General features: G+C 44.1%; 1 protein-coding gene across 2 annotated transcripts in view; it reads right to left on the bottom strand.

Annotated features, from left to right (window-relative positions):
* Window positions 1-3,682: 3,682 nt before the first annotated feature.
* Window positions 3,683-23,416, bottom strand: part of LOC124266020 (myosin-VIIa-like) — a 40,827-nt gene continuing 21,093 nt past the window's right edge. For both annotated transcript variants that reach the window (XM_046700828.1, XM_046700830.1), the window contains exons 12-19: window positions 23,221-23,381; window positions 20,937-21,028; window positions 20,449-20,510; window positions 17,787-17,939; window positions 17,530-17,635; window positions 17,229-17,343; window positions 5,034-5,120; window positions 3,683-3,813 (exon numbers count right to left, since the gene is read on the bottom strand). In XM_046700828.1, the coding sequence (XP_046556784.1) occupies window positions 3,698-3,813; window positions 5,034-5,120; window positions 17,229-17,343; window positions 17,530-17,635; window positions 17,787-17,939; window positions 20,449-20,510; window positions 20,937-21,028; window positions 23,221-23,381 (892 nt within the window). In that variant the 3' untranslated portion in view covers window positions 3,683-3,697. The remainder of the gene's footprint in view (window positions 3,814-5,033; window positions 5,121-17,228; window positions 17,344-17,529; window positions 17,636-17,786; window positions 17,940-20,448; window positions 20,511-20,936; window positions 21,029-23,220; window positions 23,382-23,416) is intronic.

The following is a 23,416-nucleotide window of genomic DNA, read 5'->3' as shown; positions in this document are numbered from 1 at the left end:
AATTCACTTAATGCCTCCTGCAAAATAGGGTACATATACCAAATGATTGTCTATGTGAAAACACATCCTGTAAACAACACAACAATCTAAGAGTAACCATGAATACTCACACCAACGCTTCTTTGTTCCTTCTTGTTCTCTCCATACTCTGACCCCAGTGATATGAGAGCAATCCAGGATTGTTAAGCCCCTCCCTTGCTTAATTGGTGGTAGTCACAAGAAAGAAGCCTCAAGCAGCCCTACAACACAGAACAGGGCTAGATGCAGGAAACAGGGCTAGATACAGGGACCTGGGGTAGATGCAGAAAACAGGGTTAGAGTCATGGTGATATACAGAGAGAACCAAAAGCAACAAATGATACAGGAGAGCAGGGTTAGTGGCACACTAAACAAAGGAGAGATCTGCTAGATACAGGGCAAATGTACAGGAGAGAGCCTGAGACATGGCAACATACAGGCCAGAGGGCTCAGAGGCACATGACATATATGAGAGAGGGCTAGAGGCATGGCTGACATACTATGAGAGAGGGCTAGAGACACACATGACACAGGAGAGAGGGCTAGAGGCATGGCTGCATTGACACAGGAGAGAGGGCCAGGAGGCACATGGACATACAGAGAGAGGGCTAGGAGGCATGGCTGATACAGGAGAGAGAGTGGGCCTGAGGCATGCATGGCTATACAGGAGAGAGGGGCTTGAGGCACATGACATACAGGAGGGCATTTGAGGCATGGCGATACACAGGAGAGATAGCTTGAGGCATGGCACATACAGAAGAGAGGGCTAGAGGCATGGTGTGATATACAGGAGAGAGAGAGCTTGAGGCATGGCTGACATACAGGAGAGATAGCTTGAGGCGTAACAATATACAGAGAGAGGGCTAGAGGCAAGGCCAAAAACAGGAGAGAGGGCTTGAGGCACATGCTACATTCAGGAGAGAGGGCTTGAGGCATGGTGATATACAGGAGAGAGGGCTCTGAGGCATGACATACAGGAGAGATAGCTTGAGGCATGGCAATATACAGAAGAGAGGGCTAGAGGCATGGCGATATACAGGAGAGAGAGCTTGAGGCATGGCGATATACAGGAGAGAGGGCTTGAGGCATGGATGAGAGAGAAAAAATACAGGAGAGATAGCTTGAGGCATGGCAATATACAGAAGAGAGGGCTAGGAGGCATGGCTGGCTATATACAGGAGAGAGAGGCTTGAGGCATGAAGGAGATACAGGATGGAGATATGGTAGCTTGAGGCTGGAGGCATAACATATACAGAGGGGGCTATAGGCAAGGCCAAAAAAGGAAACAGGGAGAGAGCTTGGAGGCATGGCGATATATACAGGAGAGGGCTTGAGGCATGGGTAACATACAGGAGAGGGGCTAGGAGGCATGGCTGGGGACATACAGGTGGATATGGAGAGGGCTAGGAAGACATGGTAGATATACAGGAGAGAGGAGCTGGAGGCATGGATGACATACAGGAGAGGAGGGAACTTGAGGCATGGCTGGAGGAACTACAGGAGAGAGGCTGGAGACACTGATGCACGATACACAGGAGACTTGAGGCAATGGCTACAGAGGAATCAGAGACACAGGAGGCATGGCACACAGGAGGAGGAGAGGACTGGAGGCATGGAGACACAGGAGAGAGTGCAGGAGACATACAGGAGAGAGGGCTAGGAGGCATGGACACAGGAGAGAGACACACAGAGAGAGACATGGTGACATGACAGGAGAGATAGCTTGAGGCATGGCAATATACAGGAGAGAGGGCTAGAGACATGGTGGACATACAGGAGAGACGGGCTTGAGACATGGCTATACAGGAGAGAGAGGGCTTGGAGGCATGGCGACATACAGGAGAGAGGGCTGAGAGCATGGCGAGACACACAGGAGAGAGGAGGCTTGAGGAGGACATGACGATACAGCAGGGAGAGAGGCTAGAGACATGGCAGGAGACACAGGAGAGAGGGCTAGAGACATGACATATACAGGAGAGAGGACTAGAGGCATGGCCACAGAGACACACGACAGTTTGAGAGGTGACAGGACAGAGAGACTACAGAGACACACAGGAGAGATACACTGAGACAGACAGATACACAGGAGAGACAGCATGAGGGAGACACACACAGATACACAGGAGAGAGGGGACACAGAGGCATGGTGATATACAGGAGAGAGGGCTTTATGGAGACATGGACAGATATACAGGAGAGGGGCATTATGAGGCACGGCAATATACAGGAGAGAGGCTTGAGGAGACATGGGAGACATGGCACAGGAGAGAGGGCATGGCTAAGGCATGGACACAGAGAGAGGAAAATAGGAGAAGGAATATAGGCAGAGAGAATGGAGGTAGGAAGACATGGCAGGAGAGAGGGTGAGACATGGTGGATATACAGGAGAAAAGAGAGAAAATAGAGACATGAAGGGATAATACAGGAGAGAGGGAGGGGTAGAGACATGGAGGAGGGAGACATGGAGAGGAGGTATGGGAGAGAGGGGATGAGGTACAGAGAGAGGGTATGGTGATAGGAGGGAGACAGGAGGGCAGGAGAGAGATGGTGATATACAGGAGTGAGAAGATATATGGAAGGAGGTGGATAAACAGGCTAGAGACATGTATGGTGACATATACAGGTGGACAGGCAGGGAGAGAGACATGGTGGGTGGCATATGGCAGGGAGTGTGACATGGTGGAGGAGGGGTATGGTGGAGGGAGAGGGGAGATTGAGGCATGGCGAAAATGGAGAGAGGGCTAGAGGCATGGCGATATACAGGAGTGAGGGCTAGAGACATGGTGATATACAGGAGAGAGGGCTTGAGGCATGGCGATATACAGGAGAGAGGGCTAGAGACATGGCGATATACAGGAGAGAGGGCTAGAGACATGGCGATATACAGGAGAGAGGGCTAGAGAGGTGCTAGGAGGAGGGCATGGCATGGTGATAAACAGGAGAGGGGCTAGAGACATGGCTATATATTATGGAGAGAGGGCTAGAGACATGTCGATATACAGGAGAGAGGGCTAGAGACATGGTGATATACAGGAGTGAGGGCTAGAGACATGGTGATATACAGGAGTGAGGGCTAGAGGCATGGTGATATACAGGAGTGAGGGCTAGAGACATGGTGATAAACAGGAGAGAGGGAAACACAGAAAACAGGGCTAGATACATGGCTAAACACAGAAAACAGGGCTAGATACATGGCTAAACACAGAAAACAGGGCTAGATACACGGCTAAACACAGAAAACAGGGCTAGATACATGGCTAAACACAGAAAACAGGGCTAGATACATGGCTAAACACAGAAAACAGGGCTAGATACATAGCTTAACACAGAAAACAGGGCTAGATACATGGCTTAACACAGAAAACAGGGCTAGATAAATGGCTAAACACAGAAAACAGGGCTAGATACAGGGCTAGATACATGGCTAAAGACGGATAACAGGGCTAGATACATGGCTAAACACAGAAAACAGGGCTAGATACATGGCTAAACACAGAAAACAGGACTAGATACATGGCTAAATACTGGAAACTGGGAGAAATACAGAAAGGAGGGCGAGATGCAAAGTTGTCCAAGAAAACAGGGCTCTATATACATGACTACATACAGCATGCAGGGCTAAATACAGGAATCAGTCCCACTGACGAGTAGGGACCACAAATGTCGTAAGGACATCTTTTCATCCTACCTGGTGGTAGTGGAAGATCAAGTCAGCGTTGATGTCTTTGCCGGGCACTGTGTTGGTCCACAGCTTCTTCATAAAGAACACCTGGTATGTAAACTGTGGGACAGCACCTGTAGCAGGCAACAACTGGGCAACTCAGGCTTCTCTCCTTGGGTATATACTCACAGGAGCTCTCACACACTAAACACTAACATCTGTCTAAACAAGCTGGATTACTCTAACATTATGTGTGTAACGCATTACTTCTGTGCAACACAATCAGAAACCACAAAAACATAAGAATAACAACATACTTTACCAAACATTGTAACAGAAAAATAGATGTTCATTTCAGACAGGCAATCTTATTTATTAAACATTCATTTTTTTGGAAGAAAATGTTTATTGCTATTGTTTGGATATTTTTAGCAGTTTTGTTTGAATGAATATTCTAACAAAGTTGGTAATGTACTACTTTTGCCAGTTAGAATGCCCAACCGTAATCACCCTCATCACTTGTGGTGAGGTGAAGTTGACACTCAGGATGGAGTGAGTTTATTGTAATGAGACAAAACAGCAACTTAGTGCTGTCATTACAGGCCTTCCCATGGTGTCTTAAGGCAGGGAGTGCTTGTTTACTTCCAGTCTTATGAGTGAGTGAGTATGGTTCTATGCCACTTTTAGCAATATTCCAGCAACATCAAGGCAGGGGACACCCGAAATGGGCTTCACACATTGTACCCATGTGGCGAATCGGACACAGGTCTTCGGCGTGACAAGCGAACGCTTTAACCAGTAGGCTAAACCACCGCCCCTCAGTCTTATGAGCATAACTTACATCAACTATCAAGTCAGAGAATACATATAAACAACAGGTGATGTTTCCTTTCCCTAAGTTCCTTACCAAACATCAAACTTTAAATAAAGATACTTGACACCTTAGTTCAAGTTGGTTTTAATATTGCCAGAATAAGGAATGCAGGACATATATCAGACACTTAACTGAGTGAGTGAGTTTAGTTTAGTTTTATGCGTCACTGAGCAATCTTCCAGCTATATGGCGGCGGTTTGTAAATTATCAAGTCTGGACCCAACAATTCAGCGATCAATAGCATGAGCATCGATCTACACAACTGGGATACAATGACATGTGTCAACCAAGTCAGCGAGCCTGATCACCTGATCCTGTTAGTCGCCTCTTACGACAAGAATGGGTTACTGAAGATCAATTCTTTCCCGGATCTTCACAAGTCCACAGTTAACTGAAATATCCCCGAATGTTAATGTGTGGTCAATAACAAGCTGGTATATCCTGGAGCCTGATGGTCAGTGAGGAGCAGGACCTACTCACCATCCCTGGATGGCCGTGCCTTTCTGATCCAGTCAGTCAGATGACGCACAAAGTCAAAGAAGAAATCTCCCTCAGGAACACTAATAACTGCAATGTTGAATTGTAAATATGAACATTTATCACACAAATGGAATTTTTCCAGTAAAATTAATATTTTTATACTTATCCTGACTCATGATTTTTTGCTTATCTCCCTTTCCCTTGCGAATGGTAGTGGAACACTTGAATCCCTTGGAGTTTCCGAAGCGGACGTAAAAATACACTCACCCACGAGTTACCTCCCTTTTCCCACGTAAACAGTCATGTGACCAGCCTTACTTGTCACTCTCTCCTGATTTTACTGCCCAAGCACTTGGATCTACTGTGCAATCCGAAGTGTTTCCAGTGGGGAGGTCGGGAAGGCTTGACCTCATGAGTCAGGATAAGTATAAAAATATCAATTTTACTTGAAAAATGACATATTTTTACTTATCCTGACTCATGATCTTTTGCTTATAGAATCCGACGGATTGGTGGTGGGTCAGGCCACTTCCTGGATTCATCAGCTGTCCTTTAGATACGTCATGGATCTTAGTCCTAGATGACTTCGACCAAAGTCCAGCCTATGTATCTCTGATATCCGAGCTGCCGTGGCTAGCGCAAGCAGGAACAGAGTCTTCTGTGTCAGCAGCTCGAGTGTAGTCTGGTCTAGAGGTTGGTAGACATCACTGGTAAGAAGACACAGAATTACATTCAGATCCCAGGCTGGAGCTCTGAACTTCTTTTGCTGGTCTTCCAGTTTAAAAGATCTCAGCAGAGCAAGTAATTCTGGTACTTTCGTCAACTTGATGCCTGTTTTCATGGCAATCACTGTACTGATGGCAGCGAGGTATGTAGATAATGTCGAACCTTTCAGATGTCTAGTCTGTCTAAGATGACACAGGTATTCCGCCACTTGAGGATGAGTAGCTTTCATAGCAATGAAGTCTTTCCGCCTTGCATAAGTCTCAAACTTCAGCCACTTGTCATCTCACAGGTTACAAGTAGATCTGCGTAACGCTAGCGTTACTGCCTTGGCTACCCTGGCGGAGTATCCTCTTTTCTTATAACATGTTTCAATATCGTCCACACGTGTAGCTGGAACAGTGTTGGGTTCCCATGGACTTGCTTGGTGTGCGGATGTATGAGTAGGTTCGGCCAATCTGGTAACTTGATTGTTGGACTTCCGAGATCTTCTATTAGGTCTAGGAACCATACTCCTGCTGGCCAGTATGGCGCGACCAAGGTCAGTTGTAGCGCCTGTGTCTGTTTGATCTTCAACAGTACTTTCGGTAGTAAGATCAGTGGTGGAAACGCATGAGCGTTTAGTCCTTCCCATGATATGTTCAGTGCGTCTGTTGCCCAGGCTTGAGGATCTGGAACTGGTGATACAAACGTCTCTAGTTGTTTGTTGAACCTCGTGGCAAACAGGTCTATGCATGGGATCCTATTTCCCTTATGATGAGCCGAAATGCTTCTGGATGGAGCATCCATTCCATAGGTGACGGGTGCAGTGGTCGGGAGAGAGCGTCGGCAAGCACGTTCTTGGCTCCGGGTATGTGACACGCCTTTATCAAGATGTTTGCCTCCTCCGTGATGTCAAACAACTGGAATGTGAGCTGTAGTAAGCTTGGTGATCTTGTAGATACTTGCCGATATATGGAGAATGCCACTGTAAAGCTGTCCGTGTAGACCATCAGCATTCTGTTGATCAGCGAGCTCGACCATAGTTGTGAGGCGTTGATCACAGCTTTCATCTCCAGCAGATTGATGTGAAAATGCTGCTCTGTTTTGGACCACTTCCTTGATGCAACTTGATTGTTGAGATGTGCACCCCCAACCTTGTATCGAAGCGTCTATGTAGAGATGTGTGTCAAAGGCCAGTTCTTGTAAGTAGGTCCCTCCGCAGACATTTGACCTGTGGGTCCACCAAAGTAGGTACCTCTTAAGAGTGTCTGGCAGCAAGATAGGGTCGACGCTGTCCAGATGTTTTGTCAGGAACCATAGCAGCGGCCTTAGTAGTAACCTTCCTGTGCGAGTCAAGTCCTGCGCCGAGGTTAGTAGACCGAGTAGACATTGCCATGTTTGTAGTGTTAACGGAGAGATGACTGCTTGTGAAATCATGGCTTGTATCTTGACCCAATGTTGTGATAATTCTTATTCCCAGCAATTGAAGATCTTGTTTGATTCTTACTCCAACTTCATCAGCTTCACTAGCCATCCTAGTTGCATGAGCAAATTAATTGTCAAGTTCAGCTGCTGTCTGAGTTGATTGGCACTTTGAAGAACCTGTATGCCGTCATCCAAATAACCGGCACTGCATAGACCTCGATGCTGCATATAGGTGCCAATAGGCTTGGTTATTCGTATGAATAATCATAGCGCCGACGATATTCCAAACGGTAGGACGTTCCATTGGAAGTGCTAAACTCTGATTGCAGTGATGATACATCATTCTTCCCCTTATATACGCAGGCGATCTGTGTTGGTCAGCATACATCGAAGCGCTGTCTATTTATAGCAAGGCTGGCTCCAGTGTAGCATCGCAGGGGACAGGTACTCATACCGACTTTTATCAGAGACAACTTCCAAAATAAACATCGTTTATCCTGCTGTCAAGGCTCGACATCTATAAGATTCCCATGATGACAACAGGCCGTAGTTGAATGCCTTTCCAAGGCTGCCGATGAAGTATTCCCCCGTACCACGGGTTTGTTTACAAATCAGAAAACATGCTGGAGCCTGCCCTGTCAGTAGGAGGCGTTGTCTAACATGGACCAATCAGCTTCCAAGCATGACGTCACCGGTGTTGTAGCAAGTTGGCCTCCATAAAATCTGATGCAATTAGTTGGTTGAGTAAAAGCGCGCGTAATTCTACGCCGCTCATATAAATCTCTTGAATACCGTATATGACCGACTATAAGTCGGATCCGACTATAAGTCGGGCCCCTTTCTCAACCCTCTAAATTCTTGCCAAAACCATGTAACTCAAGTATAAGTCGGACCCTTTCCCTGTACGAATCGGTATCGCCGCCTCAATCTTCACGCTCGGACACGATGTTTAATGCGAAAATATATGCATGAATCATTTTTGTCACAGGTCATAACCTAGCACGGTACGTCAAATAAATCCCATAATTTATGTATAGGTAGCGATTTCTTGCTTAATATGTTCAGAATAGCATTATTTTACCCAAAACTTTCGTCTACATCCAAAGTTTTCGTTTACGAGGAAGGTATCCATTGCCGTAATATGATTGGCTGCCTTAGGTCACGTGTCTGGTTTTGACCAATCACGACCCTTATAGCAGACTGTGGCGAAAAAGCGTCATTAGAAACCAATTTTTATCCAATAAAATTGCTTCTTACAAGTGTGAAAAATACTCTCGGCAAGGGTACAGTGATATTGTTGATGTTCAGAGCCTTCGAACGATGCCCGACATCAAACGATTCGCCTCGCATGTTATTCATATGAAGCTTCGAAAACGGAGGTATTTTTCGCTGTTGTGTCATGTTACCGAGCGAAAAGCCACTGATATCGGGAAATAGGCGACCATACATATTTTTTAAGAAATCTTTTTATAATAATTTTCTGATCACGTGAAATGAAAATATAAAAGAAGAGGTTACGGGCATTTTATGACATGTCACAAATGGAAAAAAATCGCTATAGTTTTTGCTTCTTTTTATCTGGATATAAATGTAAACTTGCATTTTCATCATTAACAGTATTTTTCAAAACCACCACACAAAACTGCCACAGAATAAAAATAAGTTGACTTTACGGGAAAAAAGTCGTGTCACGTGGCCCAACTTTATCGCGCGATAACAAAGTATCGGTAAGTGCATAGCTGTGATAAAAATATCTGATTAAATATGTAATTTTTTGAGTAAAATTGATATTTTATACTTATCCTGACTCATGCTCTTTTGCTTGTCTCCTTCCTCTTGCGAACATAGTGGAACACTTGTATCTCCCTAATTGAAGTTCCCTTCAATGTAAAATCACTAATTAGTACACCACGAGTTACCTCCCTTCCACAAGCGCGGGAACGAGGGCGCCACCTCTACCCATGTGCCTCACTCTCTCCTCATATACTGAGCCCAACATTTGAATTTACAGGGAAATCCAAAGTGTTATTTGGGGAGGATGGGAGGGCTGACCTCATGAGTCAGGATAAGTATAAAATATCAATTTTACTCAAAAATTACATATTTTCCTTATCCTGACTCATGCTCTTTTGCTTGTAGAATCCAACAGAGCGAGGTGGGAATATATAATACTTTTGGATTTTAATAATTAGTGATTTGAACTGTGATGATTGTAATAACCCTATGAGAACTTCATAAAGGCATTGAACTGATGAATTCCTGCTGCCAGCTTATCAGCTGCCATATAGAGGTTATTACAATGTACTTATTATGATAAGTATATATAATATTAATACAATGCTTAAGACTAATAGACTTAAGCTTGTTAATATGCTAGTATAAACTCCTTAGAGTTTGTTAGCTAAAATACTTTTAAGATATAAACATAGCACTAAGCTTAAAATATGATTAATTTTAAGCTAATTATATAATAACAAACCTCTTTAGGGTTTGTTAGTTAAAATATTTATATGATATAGACAGTGCTGAGCTTAAGATATGAATAAGCTTAGCTATATATATAACAGCAAACTTTGTAGAGTTTGTTAGCTTATACATTTTTACAATATGATATAGTATTGTGCTTAAGATATAATTATCTTAAGCTACATATATAATAGCCAAACTTAGTAGAGTTTGTTAGCTAATATATTTTTTTACAATATGAGTATAATACTGTGCTTAAGATATAATTAACTTAAGCTACATATATAATAGCCAAACTTAGTATAGTTTGTTAGCTAATATATTTTACAATATGAGTATAATTGTACTGTGCTTAAGATATAATTAACTTAAGCTACATATATAATAGCCAAACTTAGTAAAGTTTGTTAGCTAATATATTTTTACAATATGAGTATAGTACTGTGCTTAAGATATAATTAACTTAAGCTACATATATAATAAGCCAAACTTAGTAAAGTTTGTTAGCTAATATATTTTTACAATATGAGTATAGTACTGTGCTTAAGATATAATTAACTTAAGCTACATATACAATAGCCAAAAACTCTGTAGAGCTTATTAGCTAATAGATTTATAATGTAACCATAGTACTAAGCTTAAGATATGATTAGACTTAAGCTAAATGTATATAGCAAAAACTCCCTAGAGTTTATTAACTAATATACTTTTATGTTATAAACATAGTACTGAGCTTAAGATATGATTAAACTTAAGCTATATATATAAATAGTAAAACTCCTGTAGAGTTTGATAGCTAATACATTTTATTATGTTGATTTAGACCTAGTATTGAGCTTAAGATATGAAGTAAACCTTAAGCTAAATATATAATAGCAAAAAACCTTTTAGAGTTTTAATAGCTAATATACTTATATGGTATCAACATAGTATTGAGCTTAAGATATGAAGAAACCTTAAGCTATATATGTATAGCAAAAACTCCGTAGAGTTTGTTAGCTAATACATGACATAATGTAACCATAAAGCTTAAAATATGATGAAAACTTAAGCCCAATATATAATAGCAAAAACTCTTTAGAGTTTTGATAGCTAATATACCTATATGCTATAAACATAGTACTTGCTTTAAGATATGAATAAGCAAAGTTACATATATAATAGCAAAAACTCCATAGAGTTTGTTAGCTAATACATGTTATAATGTAACCATATTGCTTAAGATATGATGAAACTTAAGCCAAATAGCAAAAGCTCTTTAGAGTTTGTTAGCTAATATAGTTATATGATATAAACATAGTACTGAGCTTAAGATATGAATGAGCTTAAGCTACCTATATAATAGCAAAACTCCGTAGAGTTTGTTAGCTAATGTATTTTTTACAATATGAGTATAGTACTATGCTTAAAATATACTTGACTTAAGCTAATTATATAATAGCCAAAAACTCTGTAGAGTTTGTTAGCTAATGCATTTATCATGTAACCACTGTGATGATAAAAAGCGAGCTTAAGCAAATTATATATAGCATGAAGCTATTTAGTACTGTTATAAGATAAGTAAAATCTGTAAGATTGACTTATCTTCTCCGAGGAACTGTCAACTGTTGTGCAAGGACCATGGGATCGAATTGGTGGATACCTGAGATGTCCTCGGTGGTGATATCTCTCAGATAATGGTTGGCAACCACCATATCGGATCTACAGTAATAAACCCTCCATTATTTCAAATAACATTTGTGTAGATGAAATTGTAGAAGTTAGGGCTCTAATATCAAGAGTATTAAAGCTCATGGAGGGTCGGATTAGGTCCATCTGTCTTGTATGCACGTAGTATGACAGTTCTGATCCAAACGGAGATATAGTACGATGAGACTACACTCATGAAGTTGATGATAGAGGAAAAAAAATCTGTTGTATTTTTCTTCCTGTTTGGTTTGGTGGAGATAAATTTACAGTGCTCTTGCTGGCCAGCGTGATAGCATCATCGTATCATGGAGTCCAAGTATGTCATCCAGGCATGTTCATAAACCTCACTTGTGAGGTGTTGTAGCACTATATTCATATCCCCAAGTTGGTAATGCGTGAAACTTCCGTTTATTCTCCAAACAGAAACTTAGTAGGTTTACTAACCATCTAGTTGTGTTAGTAGCTTGATGATGAAATTCAGGTGTAGTCTGAAACGCTGTGGATTTCGATCCACTTGTATCACGTCGTCTAGGTAAATCGCTATGATGTCCTTGACGATGTATGCACAACCGGGAGTTTGTGTCCTCGATGAACTTTATGTAAAATCGCCTGACTGCTGTGCCCTTGTCTAAACTTGACAGGGAGGTCTCTAACCTGAAGAAAGCAGCCTAATCATGAAGGTTCAGGTTAACTGGGCTGTAAGGAGGCTTTGCTCGTTCATTGATATAAAGTTGTCACTTACAACCTATGTCTTGAACTGTGAACTATGCTCGACCTCTGTGTAGGAGTTGTTCATCGGGAGTCCAATCAGAATAAGGCATTTTGATTCTGTAGAGTACCCGGCTGTGATGTCACCGGTGTAGCAGGAAAAGGAACCTTGTATAATATAGTGCCAATCCGTTGATATTAGAACAATCATCGGTCTTCATCGTGAACTTCCGGTTACCCTAGAAAGTGACCACGTGTTTGAGGATTAATGGTAAACGCTGGCTTGAAGCTTTCAAAATAATACCTTGCTCTGTAATATTAATGCTGGTAGGTTATTTTCCTGGCTGTCGTGAAAGTACTTCAGTTTTGAATATAATTCCGACTTCTTTATATATAAAGGTACAATAACTTGTAAGTTGTCAGCTTGTAGACTGTATACATGAATGTATCGTCATAATTGTAGAATTAAAGCTGAATTTGTTGTACATATTTCTCTCAGAAATGTTGACGACATTATGAGTTATACTACGCTGTAACAAGGCTGCTGTTCAATTTCGATATTGAATTGTCTGCAGATATCGTAATGGTCACGCATGTAGATAATCGTGTCGTCCGGGATTGCATATACTAGCAATTTATAATGAATAGTTGATTTCTCGCGAAGATCTATGAAACGTCAGTTGACAAATTAATACAGCGACGTTCTGTGTTGTAAATAGCCTGTGCAATTGTCTTGGCTTGGAGGCTTATAGCATAGCGCATCTGGCATACAGTTGATAGACAACTTATGCGTGTCTTGAACGGACTGAGGAGTAGCTATATATGACGAGTGGCTAGTATATGGAGACCTTGGAGGAGACTTCCTCGGTGAACGCCGGAGACTTCACGAAGCTCTCGAAGTATCCCTTCTAGATCTACTGGTGAAGTAGACTTGAGCCACTTAGCCTTCTCGCGACCTTCGCGAAGGTATCGAAATCAAAGTCCGATTAGAATATATATATATATATATATATATATATATATAAGAGCTTGCTTCATGAATGGCCTCTGTGTTTAACAGGATGTGGGGTCGGCGAAAGCCTTCTCCTCCGGCTGACGTCCTTGTAGCTGGTGAGGCTCTAGCTCCTTCGCGGGCGACCTGGGACTTGCTGGTTCTGCATAAGTAGGGGCCGAGTGGATCATCTTATCATTTTCAGAAGTCGTGTTACGAAATCTGGTGATAAGTGTCTCAATGATCGTTCTAGATCTATTTAGGCCAACTTAACATCGTCTCGTCATGGATTCAACTGAACCAATTCACGATTGTAGTTCTTATTGTTGATATCGATGATCAACTTGTAGTTTTCATCGATGTCTTAAGCCTTGAAGAAGGGGTCCATGTTGTGCGTGGAAAACTTCTAGGCGTGAAAGTTCGGCAATTATGGTGTCTGAACTTTGTGGCTTTATGGGATGCTATGTCTAGATTCTGTGCTACCGCGGCAGCAATTAGGTCGATCGGAGAGGTAGGTGATAGCATCTGCGCCGTCTTCCTTCATCAGGTATGTCTGCTGCGTACTGCCACTCTAGGAAGGTGATGTAGACTTGTGTGCAGACTTGTGTGGTAACCTGTGAAGCGCGTCGATGTGGTGATGTGCGAGGATCGGAGACTATTGACAGCTTCGCTCGAAGCTCTTGAGTAGTCCCTTGACTCTGTTAAATGACGATCTATATTCGGGTGTCCTTCCCGAAGTGCCTTCGCGAATGCCTTGAGCTGAACGCCTTCCACCGAACGCCACCGCGGAACGCCTTGACAGCTTCCTCTGCTTGGTCGCTGGGGAAACGGCGATTTGAGCTTCGAAGCTTCCGTGAGGTCTGGTGGCTGAGTCTGCATCTAAGGATGAAGCCGAGGAATGTGATGATCTATCCCGCGCTTCGAAGGCCTTCGCGAAGGCTGTACATCTGGGTCCTTCGTCAAGGTGGTCTGCGACTTCCTTCAGCGAAGGCTGCATCATCTTTGGCTGCTCACGTTGACTGGAGGTGCCTCTAGAGTGTTGTCTAAGTTGGAGCCTTCGCCGGGCTCGGTACTCTAGGCTGGCTGCTTCTCCAGTCTGTAGTGACCCTCCATCACGACCATGATTTGCCGTGAGTAGCTTTCGTCTGGGATGGTCTGCGACGGTAAGTCGGTGCCATCTCTGCGCTGTTAGTGGTGGGGCCCCTCAGGTAAGTCGTCTGACATCAGTGTAGAGACATCAGGCTGCATGACGATCTCTGCTGATGTGTCATTGTAAGCTGTCACCGGTCGCCACTTGTCTCATATCGTCGAGGATGATGATCGGCTGATCATCGTGAGAGGCCAAGTTCGGCTGGAACAATCTCGGTTGAGAAAGTCCTAGTAGACTTCCGTTGAATTCCCCTCAGAGGTCGACGCTGCCCTGGGGTGCGAGGGTCTGCGTTGAGTGTTGGTAGCGGCGGGACCCTCAGGAAGATCATCGAATGTTGATCTCGCTGGCAACATCACTGTTGCCGACATCAGTCATTCTTTGATGTACATCAGAAATTTAATTTATTGTTTATACTATGAAATATATTTTACAAAAGACAAACAACAAAGTTTTATATTTTATGTTTTATTTGTCCCACGATGTCATTTACCTTTGGAAACGTTGCCAGTACGTATATGCGTCCTGCTTCCGGTGTAAACATTGCCAGTTGAGTTCGCTGATTCACACACCTGACCTCGTTTTTTGGGGTAGATTAATGAACTCAAGTATAAGTCGGGTCTGATTTTTTACCTTCATTTTCTGGTATCAAATTTCCGACTTATAGTCGGTCATATACGGTAAGGGTTGCTCCAAGTGTAAAATCTTGTTCAGTGATGAAAATCACGTATTCCCATTGTGGATAATATAAGCCAGCATGATTCTTGCAGGCGTTGTTAACCTAAAGCCCTTTACAAAGGTCACCTTGAGGTTCTTTGGTACTTGAGATATCGGCTTCATAGGTGATATAATATTGGAGTCAAAGTTATCAGCATATATGCAGTACGTCTCTGTTGGGTTGGAGTGAGTGAGTGAACTACAATATCCACAGGCCATCTGCCACCCGGTGTAAGACCTCAGCATCCGTATAGATGAAGGGATTCCTTTCATCAAGTAGGTTGTCATCCGAAACTGAACCTATACAGGTATAAGGTTTGTGCAGGTTGTAGAGTTGTGCAGGCTGTAAACTGTAGAGATCGCACATGTTGTAGATCTTTTTGTCGAGACAAAACCATCTGTTTTCCCCATTGCTTCGTTTTATTCAGCCGTATGGTAATAGACGTCAACATCCTGCCTGTTGATGTAAGGTTTTGTTAACCCTAGGGTTTGCGAACCCTGTAGATGTCCGCATTGATGTTATCTGCCTGTAGATCTAAGAGTTCTCGAACCTTGTAGATGTCTGCAGCTTTCTCAAAACTGTGCGTAGGTTAGAAGGTACCTTGGATATAGGTTCAATTGGAATAGTCACCGAGTCAAAGTCATCATTACACATCTTATAAGTGTAGACTTCATCAATATCTTTAGAAGGAGACTCCAAGTTCAACCACTGGCAATCCAAGCTGTAACCTCTGAGTCTGGGAAGACGAAGTCTGGTTATTCATCAGTTACCTCCTGATCGGTAGAGCTATGCCTCCGCGAATCATCCTTCTGCGAACCTGTATCCCTTCTCGAACTTCCATCATCCTTTCGCGAACTGAAGATTCCTCCCTTCGCGAACGTCTACCTTGAGAGTCCTCTCTTCATGAACCTCTATCTGTGGATTCATCTCTTCGCGAACCTCTGTGACGTGAGCCTCCTCTTCGCGAACCTCTGTCGCTAGATGTATCCCTTCGCGAACCTCTGTGATGTGACCCTTCTCTTCGCGAACGTCTGTGAGAGATATGAGATCCTTCGATGTTTTCGAACGTTGATGGTTCGCAGATGTAGAACGGTGAGTAGGCATCTCATGTCTTCTATCCTCCTCCAAGATGACAGAGTCGTCAGACTGTGGAGACCTTCGCAAAGGTGTACGTTCGCCAACCTAGTCTTGAGATGTAGTTCTATGAGGCGAAGGTTCGCACAGGTCCGTAGGTTTGCGCGACGATGTCAGTAGATGAGAGGCTTCGCCGAGCCTTTGCTTCTTCCTCGAACCTAAGTTACATCATGGCCATCATCTGGTTGGTGAACTGTCTTAAATTTCACACAGATCAAGTTCTGCGTTGATTGAAGCTGCTGCGGTGTAGAAGAAGCGTTTGCGAACGCTGATGAGTTGTGTGTCTCACCCGATCCATGGCACGTCTATAGATATAAGACAAATATTGATTAAATTGTAGATTTGATAAATCAACACAATAAGTACAGCGCAAGCTGGAAGAACATGGTTTTATGTACGAAAGGCATTGGGGTGAGGATCAGTCACAGATAACCTGTGCCTGCAAACAAAGATTTCATGAAATGTAAACAAAGTTACATAACGATGATATTATGACACAAATACAATTAATTTTTACAAAATGTTTACATACAATACAAAGTAGTTATTGCCAAATCCATACACAGCGTAATTTTGAAGAATAGGACCTAAACAAAAAGGATACAATGCCATATATGAGACTCCAGTGCTCGCCCAACCATCCACTTGGGAGAGAGTGACAAGTAAGGCTGGTCACATGACTGTTTACGCGGGAAAAGGGAGGTAACTCGTGGGTGAGTGTATTTTTACGTCCTCTTCGGGAATTTCAAGGTATTCAAGTGTTTCCACTACCATTCGCAACGGAAAGGGAGATAAGCAAAAGATCATGAGTCAGGATAAGAAAAAATATATAATTTCATTAAGCAATGTTTGGAACATTAGACATTAAAATGAATATCAGGTATGTATAGAAACAACAAACTTATCTCTTATTTGTATATGAGAGGAGTTTATCACCCTTACATCAATCCATCCTAAATCATTTCTTCACACATACACATGAAATAACTGAGGACAATAAAATTCATTGATTTTCATGACAAAGGGACTTCATGGTAACCCAGGGATTCTGGAGCAGAATATGTGCTTCATACTGTCTTCTCACAGCAGACTGCTATGTTTGATGAGGGTAAGTGTGTCCCAACCAAATAACTGGCATATACAGATGCATTCAATTCCAACCTGAACAAGAACAGATACCCTTCCCTTTATGACACAGGTTTACACACAAACCTTTATCAGCTATCTTGACAAACAAGCTGAAGCCTTCTGCAGACCGCAGGGCCAGTTTGTTGGCAATATTCTGGCAGAAATCCTTGGCTCTAGTACTGGACTCGACCTCAAATGCCTGATGTGACAAAAATCATCCACATTAAACAGTTCTTATTATGGTCCATTAGGAGAGACATGTTAACATGAAAGCATACGACTTGGACTCACGGTAAAAATACAACAGATCTACACAGGAATTATTACATATGTCTCTGTTAAGTGTGGGAGTTGAGTGTTACTGAGCACTGTGGCATATCCCCACCTCGTCTGTGTCATCAGGGAAGTAGACTTTGTGCAGGATCTGCGTTGTCTTGTGCTGGATGGCCTCCACCTCCACTTGATGTGGAGGGTACTTTCTGGTGCCATTCCTGCAACACACAGCACTCATGCTCAAACAACAGAAACACAGTCTCAGTGTCGAAATCATCAAAGAGAAAATTGTCCCCATACAAAAGTACTCAAATGGCAGCCCCAGTTTATGGGAATGGAAGCAAGGCTACGTTTCTAGGTGTTTCATACCTAAGTGTCTTCTTGAGTCTGTTCATGCAGTCTGGGGCAATAGAGTTCTTCCTTGTCCTGAGAAACTGCATCAGTTCCTTCAGAAGGTTTGTGCTTGGGGCGAAGCAGCCTGTAGCAAGCCACATCAGCTCATACCCTCGCTCCTCACTGGATCTGTAAGGAAATACCACATGCTGACTCTCGGCAGGCATAGCAATGTAATGTCTATAGCTGCTTGTCAGGTACTGCTGTTGTTACATTAACACCCAGCCCCCCTCTGCCATTAGGAGACTCTACCCTACCTGACTTGTAACACCCAGCCCCCCTCTGCCATTAGCAGACTCTAGCCTACCTGACTTGTAACACCCAGGCCCTTTCTGCCATCAGGAGACTTTAGCCTACCTGACTTGTAACACACACACCCCCTCCCTTCTGCCATCAGGAGACTCTAGCCTACCTGACTTGGAATACCCAAGCCCCCTCTCCCATGAGGAGACCCTGGCCTACCTGACTTGTAATACCAAAGCCCCCTCTGCCATGAGGAGACCCTGTCCTACCTGCCTTGTAACACCCAGCCCCCTCTGCCATGAGGAGACCTGGCCTACCTGACTTGTAATACCCAAGCCCCCTCTGCCATGAGGAGATCCTGGCCTACCTGACTTGTAACACCCAGCCCCCTCTGCCATGAGGAGACCCTGGCCTACCTGACTTGTAACACCCAGCCCCCCTCTGCCATGAGGAGACCCTGGCCTACCTGACTTGTAACACCCAGCCCCCTCTGCCATGAGGGAGACCCTGGCCTACCTGCCTTGTAACACCCAGCCCCCTCTGCCATGAGGGAGACCCTGGCCTACCTGACTTGTAACACCCAGCCCCCTCTGCCATGAGGAGACCTGGCCTACCTGACTTGTAACACCCAGCCCCCCTCTGCCATGAGGAGACCTGGCCTACCTGACTTGTAACACCCAGCCCCCCTCTGCCATGAGGAGATCCTGGCCTACCTGACTTGTAACACCCAGCCCCCCTCTGCCATGAGGAGACCTGGCCTACCTGACTTGTAACACCCAGCCCCCCTTTGCCATGAGGAGACCTGGCCTAGCTGCTTGTCAGGTACTGCTGTTGTTACATTAACAGGTTACAATATTTGACCAGAACAAACGAGATATGATTGTGAATGGACTGTGGATAAGTCTCCACAAGCAATGAGTCACTGATGTACTACTATCAGTGCCAGCCACCCCACTTAGGGTGTACAACATGACCTGTGTCACTGCCTGGGGTTCCTAATGGGTATATTGTTTAGCATATATCACAAACTAAAAACAGCTTATTTATGACAGGATATAACATGAAAACAGGTATTCTCTCTGCCATACAGAGACTCTAGCCTACCTGATTTGTAACACACAGCCCCACACTGCCATCAGGAGACTCTGGCCTACCTGACTTGTAACACCCAGGCCATTTCTGCCATCAGGAGACTCTACCCTACCTGACTTGTAACACCCAGCCCCCCTCTGCCATCAGGAGACTCTAGCCTACCTGACTTGTAATACCCAGGCCCTTTCTGCCATCAGGAGACTCTACCCTACCTGACTTGTAACACCCAGCCCCCCTCTGCCATGAGGAGACCTGGCCTACCTGACTTGTAACACCCAGCCCCCCTCTGCCATGAGGAGATCCTGGCCTACCTGACTTGTAACACCCAGCCCCCCTCTGCCATGAGGAGACCTGGCCTACCTGACTTGTAACACCCAGGCCCTTTCTGCCATCAGGAGACTCTACCCTACCTGACTTGTAACACCCAGGCCCTTTCTGCCATCAGGAGACTTTAGCCTACCTGACTTGTAACACACACACCCCCTCCCTTCTGCCATCAGGAGACTCTAGCCTACCTGACTTGGAATACCCAAGCCCCCTCTCCCATGAGGAGACCCTGGCCTACCTGACTTGTAATACCCAAGCCCCCTCTGCCATGAGGAGACCCTGTCCTACCTGCCTTGTAACACCCAGCCCCCCTCTGCCATGAGGAGACCTGGCCTACCTGACTTGTAATACCCAAGCCCCCTCTGCCAATGAGGAGATCCTGGCCTACCTGACTTGTAACACCCAGCCCCCTCTGCCATGAGGAGACCCTGGCCTACCTGACTTGTAACACCCAGCCCCCCTCTGCCATGAGGAGACCCTGGCCTACCTGCCTTGTAACACCCAGCCCCCTGCCATGAGGGAGACCTGGCCTACCTGACTTGTAACACCCAGCCCCCCTCTGCCATGAGGAGACCCTGGCCTACCTGCCTTGTAACACCCAGCCCCCCTCTGCCATGAGGAGACCTGGCCTACCTGACTTGTAACACCCAGCCCCCCTCTGCCATGAGGAGACCTGGCCTACCTGACTTGTAACACCCAGCCCCCCTCTGCCATGAGGAGATCCTGGCCTACCTGACTTGTAACACCCAGCCCCCCTCTGCCATGAGGAGACCTGGCCTACCTGACTTGTAACACCCAGCCCCCCTTTGCCATGAGGAGATCCTGGCCTACCTGACTTGTAACACCCAGCCCCCCTCTGCCATGAGGAGACCTGGCCTACCTGACTTGTAACACCCAGCCCCCCTTTGCCATGAGGAGACCTGGCCTACCTGACTTGTAACACCCAGCCCCCCTCTGCCATGAGACCCTGGCCTACCTGACTCGGTTCTCTGTGAGCTGCTTCATGATCTGGCAATACACCTCATCTCGGAGGATTTCCTGCAACAAATCGGCATAGCTCTGTAGAATAATACCTCAAACTTTCAGACATCACCAGCTGTATTTGATGTTATAAATTCATTTTCAGTTTTTTTAGAAACATTTATAAAAAAATATTTTGAGATATATATGTCATAAGTACTTTCCAGATATCATAAGTGTCATTTACTGTTACTGTCATGGTCAGGTAATTATAAGTTGTGAGAGCCATTAAAAAGACACCAGTAAATATGTTATCATATAAAGCTGAATTTGGGATATTAACAGATGTTTTTAGATTAATTAACGATATATAAGAACAAATCAATATATTGTATATTTTCAAGTAAACAAGAGTTTAAAATTGTATAAATTGTTTATAAATCGTATATTTATACGTAAACAAGAGTTTTATGAATAATTACTTTATTGAACTTGATCACTTACGTTTCTGAGTGGAGGTTCAAATATGGCATCAGTGATTTCATTGGAGTTCCTACTTCTCTTGGATGGATGGTCACCCATGTACTTCAGGATAGGTGCTGGGGTTAAGGAAAAACATGCACACCATACACTTCATAATCTACAGTTCACTGTTATTTTGTCGAGGCAACTGTAAATTGAGAAATATGCACATCTTTAAGGATTGAGGACCCCAGGACTCCCCGGACTGAGCTCTCTGAATAACATAACAGAAGTCTGTGAGTTGCCTAATGTGTTACTGAGGATGGTGTTGAATGATGTGTGACAGAGGAGTGTGTGTTGCCTAATATGTCACTGAGGATTGTGTTGAATGATGTGTGACAGAGGTCTGTGTGTTGCCTGATGTGTTACTGAGGATTGTGTTGAATGATGTGTAACAGAGGACTGTTGAATGATGTGTGACAGGAGTGTGTGTTGCCTGATGTGTTACTGCAGATTGTGTTGAATGATGTGTGACAGAGAAGTGTGTTGCCTGTGTTACTGAGGATTGTGTTAAATGATGTGTGACAGAGGAGCGGTGTGTTGCCTGATGTGTTACTGTGGATTGTGTTGAATGATGTGTGACAGAGGAGTGTGTGTTGCCTGATGTGTTACTGAGGATTGTGTTAAATGATGTGTGACAGAGAAGTGTGTTGCCTGATGTGTTACTGAGGATTGTTTTGAATGATGTGTGACAGAGAAGTGTGTTGCCTGATGTGTTACTGCAGATTGTGTTGAATGATGTGTGACAGAGAAGTGTGTTGCCTGATGTGTTACTGCAGATTGTGTTGAATGATGTGTGACAGAGAAGTGTGTTGCCTGATGTGTTACTGAGGATTGTGTTGAATGATGTGTGACAGAGGAGTGTGTGTTGCCTGATGTATTACTGGGGATTGTGTTGAATGATGTGTGACAGAGAAGTGTGTTGCCTGATGTGTTACTGAGGATTGTGTTGAATGATGTGTGACAGGAGTGTGTGTTGCCTGATGTGTTACTGCAGATTGTGTTGAATGATGTGTGACAGAGAAGTGTGTTGCCTGTGTTACTGAGGATTGTGTTAAATGATGTGTGACAGAGGAGCGTGTGTTGCCTGATGTATTACTGGGGATTGTGTTGAATGATGTGTGACAGAGAAGTGTGTTGCCTGATGTGTTACTGAGGATTGTGTTGAATGATGTGTGACAGGAGTGTGTGTTGCCTGATGTGTTACTGCAGATTGTGTTGAATGATGTGTGACAGAGAAGTGTGTTGCCTGTGTTACTGAGGATTGTGTTAAATGATGTGTGACAGAGGAGCGTGTGTTGCCTGATGTGTTACTGTGGATTGTGTTGAATGATGTGTGACAGAGGAGTGTGTGTTGCCTGATGTGTTACTGAGGATTGTGTTAAATGATGTGTGACAGAGAAGTGTGTTGCCTGATGTGTTACTGAGGATTGTTTTGAATGATGTGTGACAGAGAAGTGTGTTGCCTGATGTGTTACTGCAGATTGTGTTGAATGATGTGTGACAGAGAAGTGTGTTGCCTGATGTGTTACTGCAGATTGTGTTGAATGATGTGTGACAGAGAAGTGTGTTGCCTGATGTGTTACTGAGGATTGTGTTGAATGATGTGTGACAGAGGAGTGTGTGTTGCCTGATGTGTTACTGCAGATTGTGTTGAATGATGTGTGACAGAGAAGTGTGTTGCCTGTGTTACTGAGGATTGTGTTAAATGATGTGTGACAGAGGAGCGTGTGTTGCCTGATGTGTTACTGTGGATTGTGTTGAATGATGTGTGACAGAGGAGTGTGTGTTGCCTGATGTGTTACTGAGGATTGTGTTAAATGATGTGTGACAGAGAAGTGTGTTGCCTGATGTGTTACTGAGGATTGTTTTGAATGATGTGTGACAGAGAAGTGTGTTGCCTGATGTGTTACTGCAGATTGTGTTGAATGATGTGTGACAGAGAAGTGTGTTGCCTGATGTGTTACTGCAGATTGTGTTGAATGATGTGTGACAGAGAAGTGTGTTGCCTGATGTGTTACTGAGGATTGTGTTGAATGATGTGTGACAGAGGAGTGTGTGTTGCCTGATGTGTTACTGCGGATTGTGTTGAATGATGTGTGAGTAAGGACTGTGTCTTGTCTGACACGTGACTGAGGACCGTGTGTTGCGTGACAAAGGACTGTGTTTCCTGTTACAGAGACAGACATTTGTGACTGAGGACTGTTTTGTGTCCCCTAATGTAAGGCTGCACAGTGCTGTCCAACATGAGTGTGAGGAAGGATATCAAGGAAGCTCATGCAGGCCTCAGCGGCCTGATCCTCCTTGCCCTGCAGTTTCTTCAGCAGTGGCTGCTTGATTGGGTCCTTGGAGTACCGCCACAAATCATCCATGCTCTTACGACCTGCAGACTTTATCGACTTGCTCAGAGTGCGCTTCGGGGGCATTCTGTAACATACATCATGCAAGCCATTTCAAAATAT

Source organism: Haliotis rubra, unplaced genomic scaffold, assembly GCF_003918875.1.
Source record: "Haliotis rubra isolate DU_JTF1 unplaced genomic scaffold, ASM391887v1 Scf1228, whole genome shotgun sequence".
In the NCBI taxonomy this organism is placed as follows: Eukaryota; Metazoa; Mollusca; class Gastropoda; order Lepetellida; family Haliotidae; genus Haliotis; species Haliotis rubra.
Note: the sequence above shows the minus strand (reverse complement) of the source record. Positions and strands in the feature narration are given on the sequence as shown.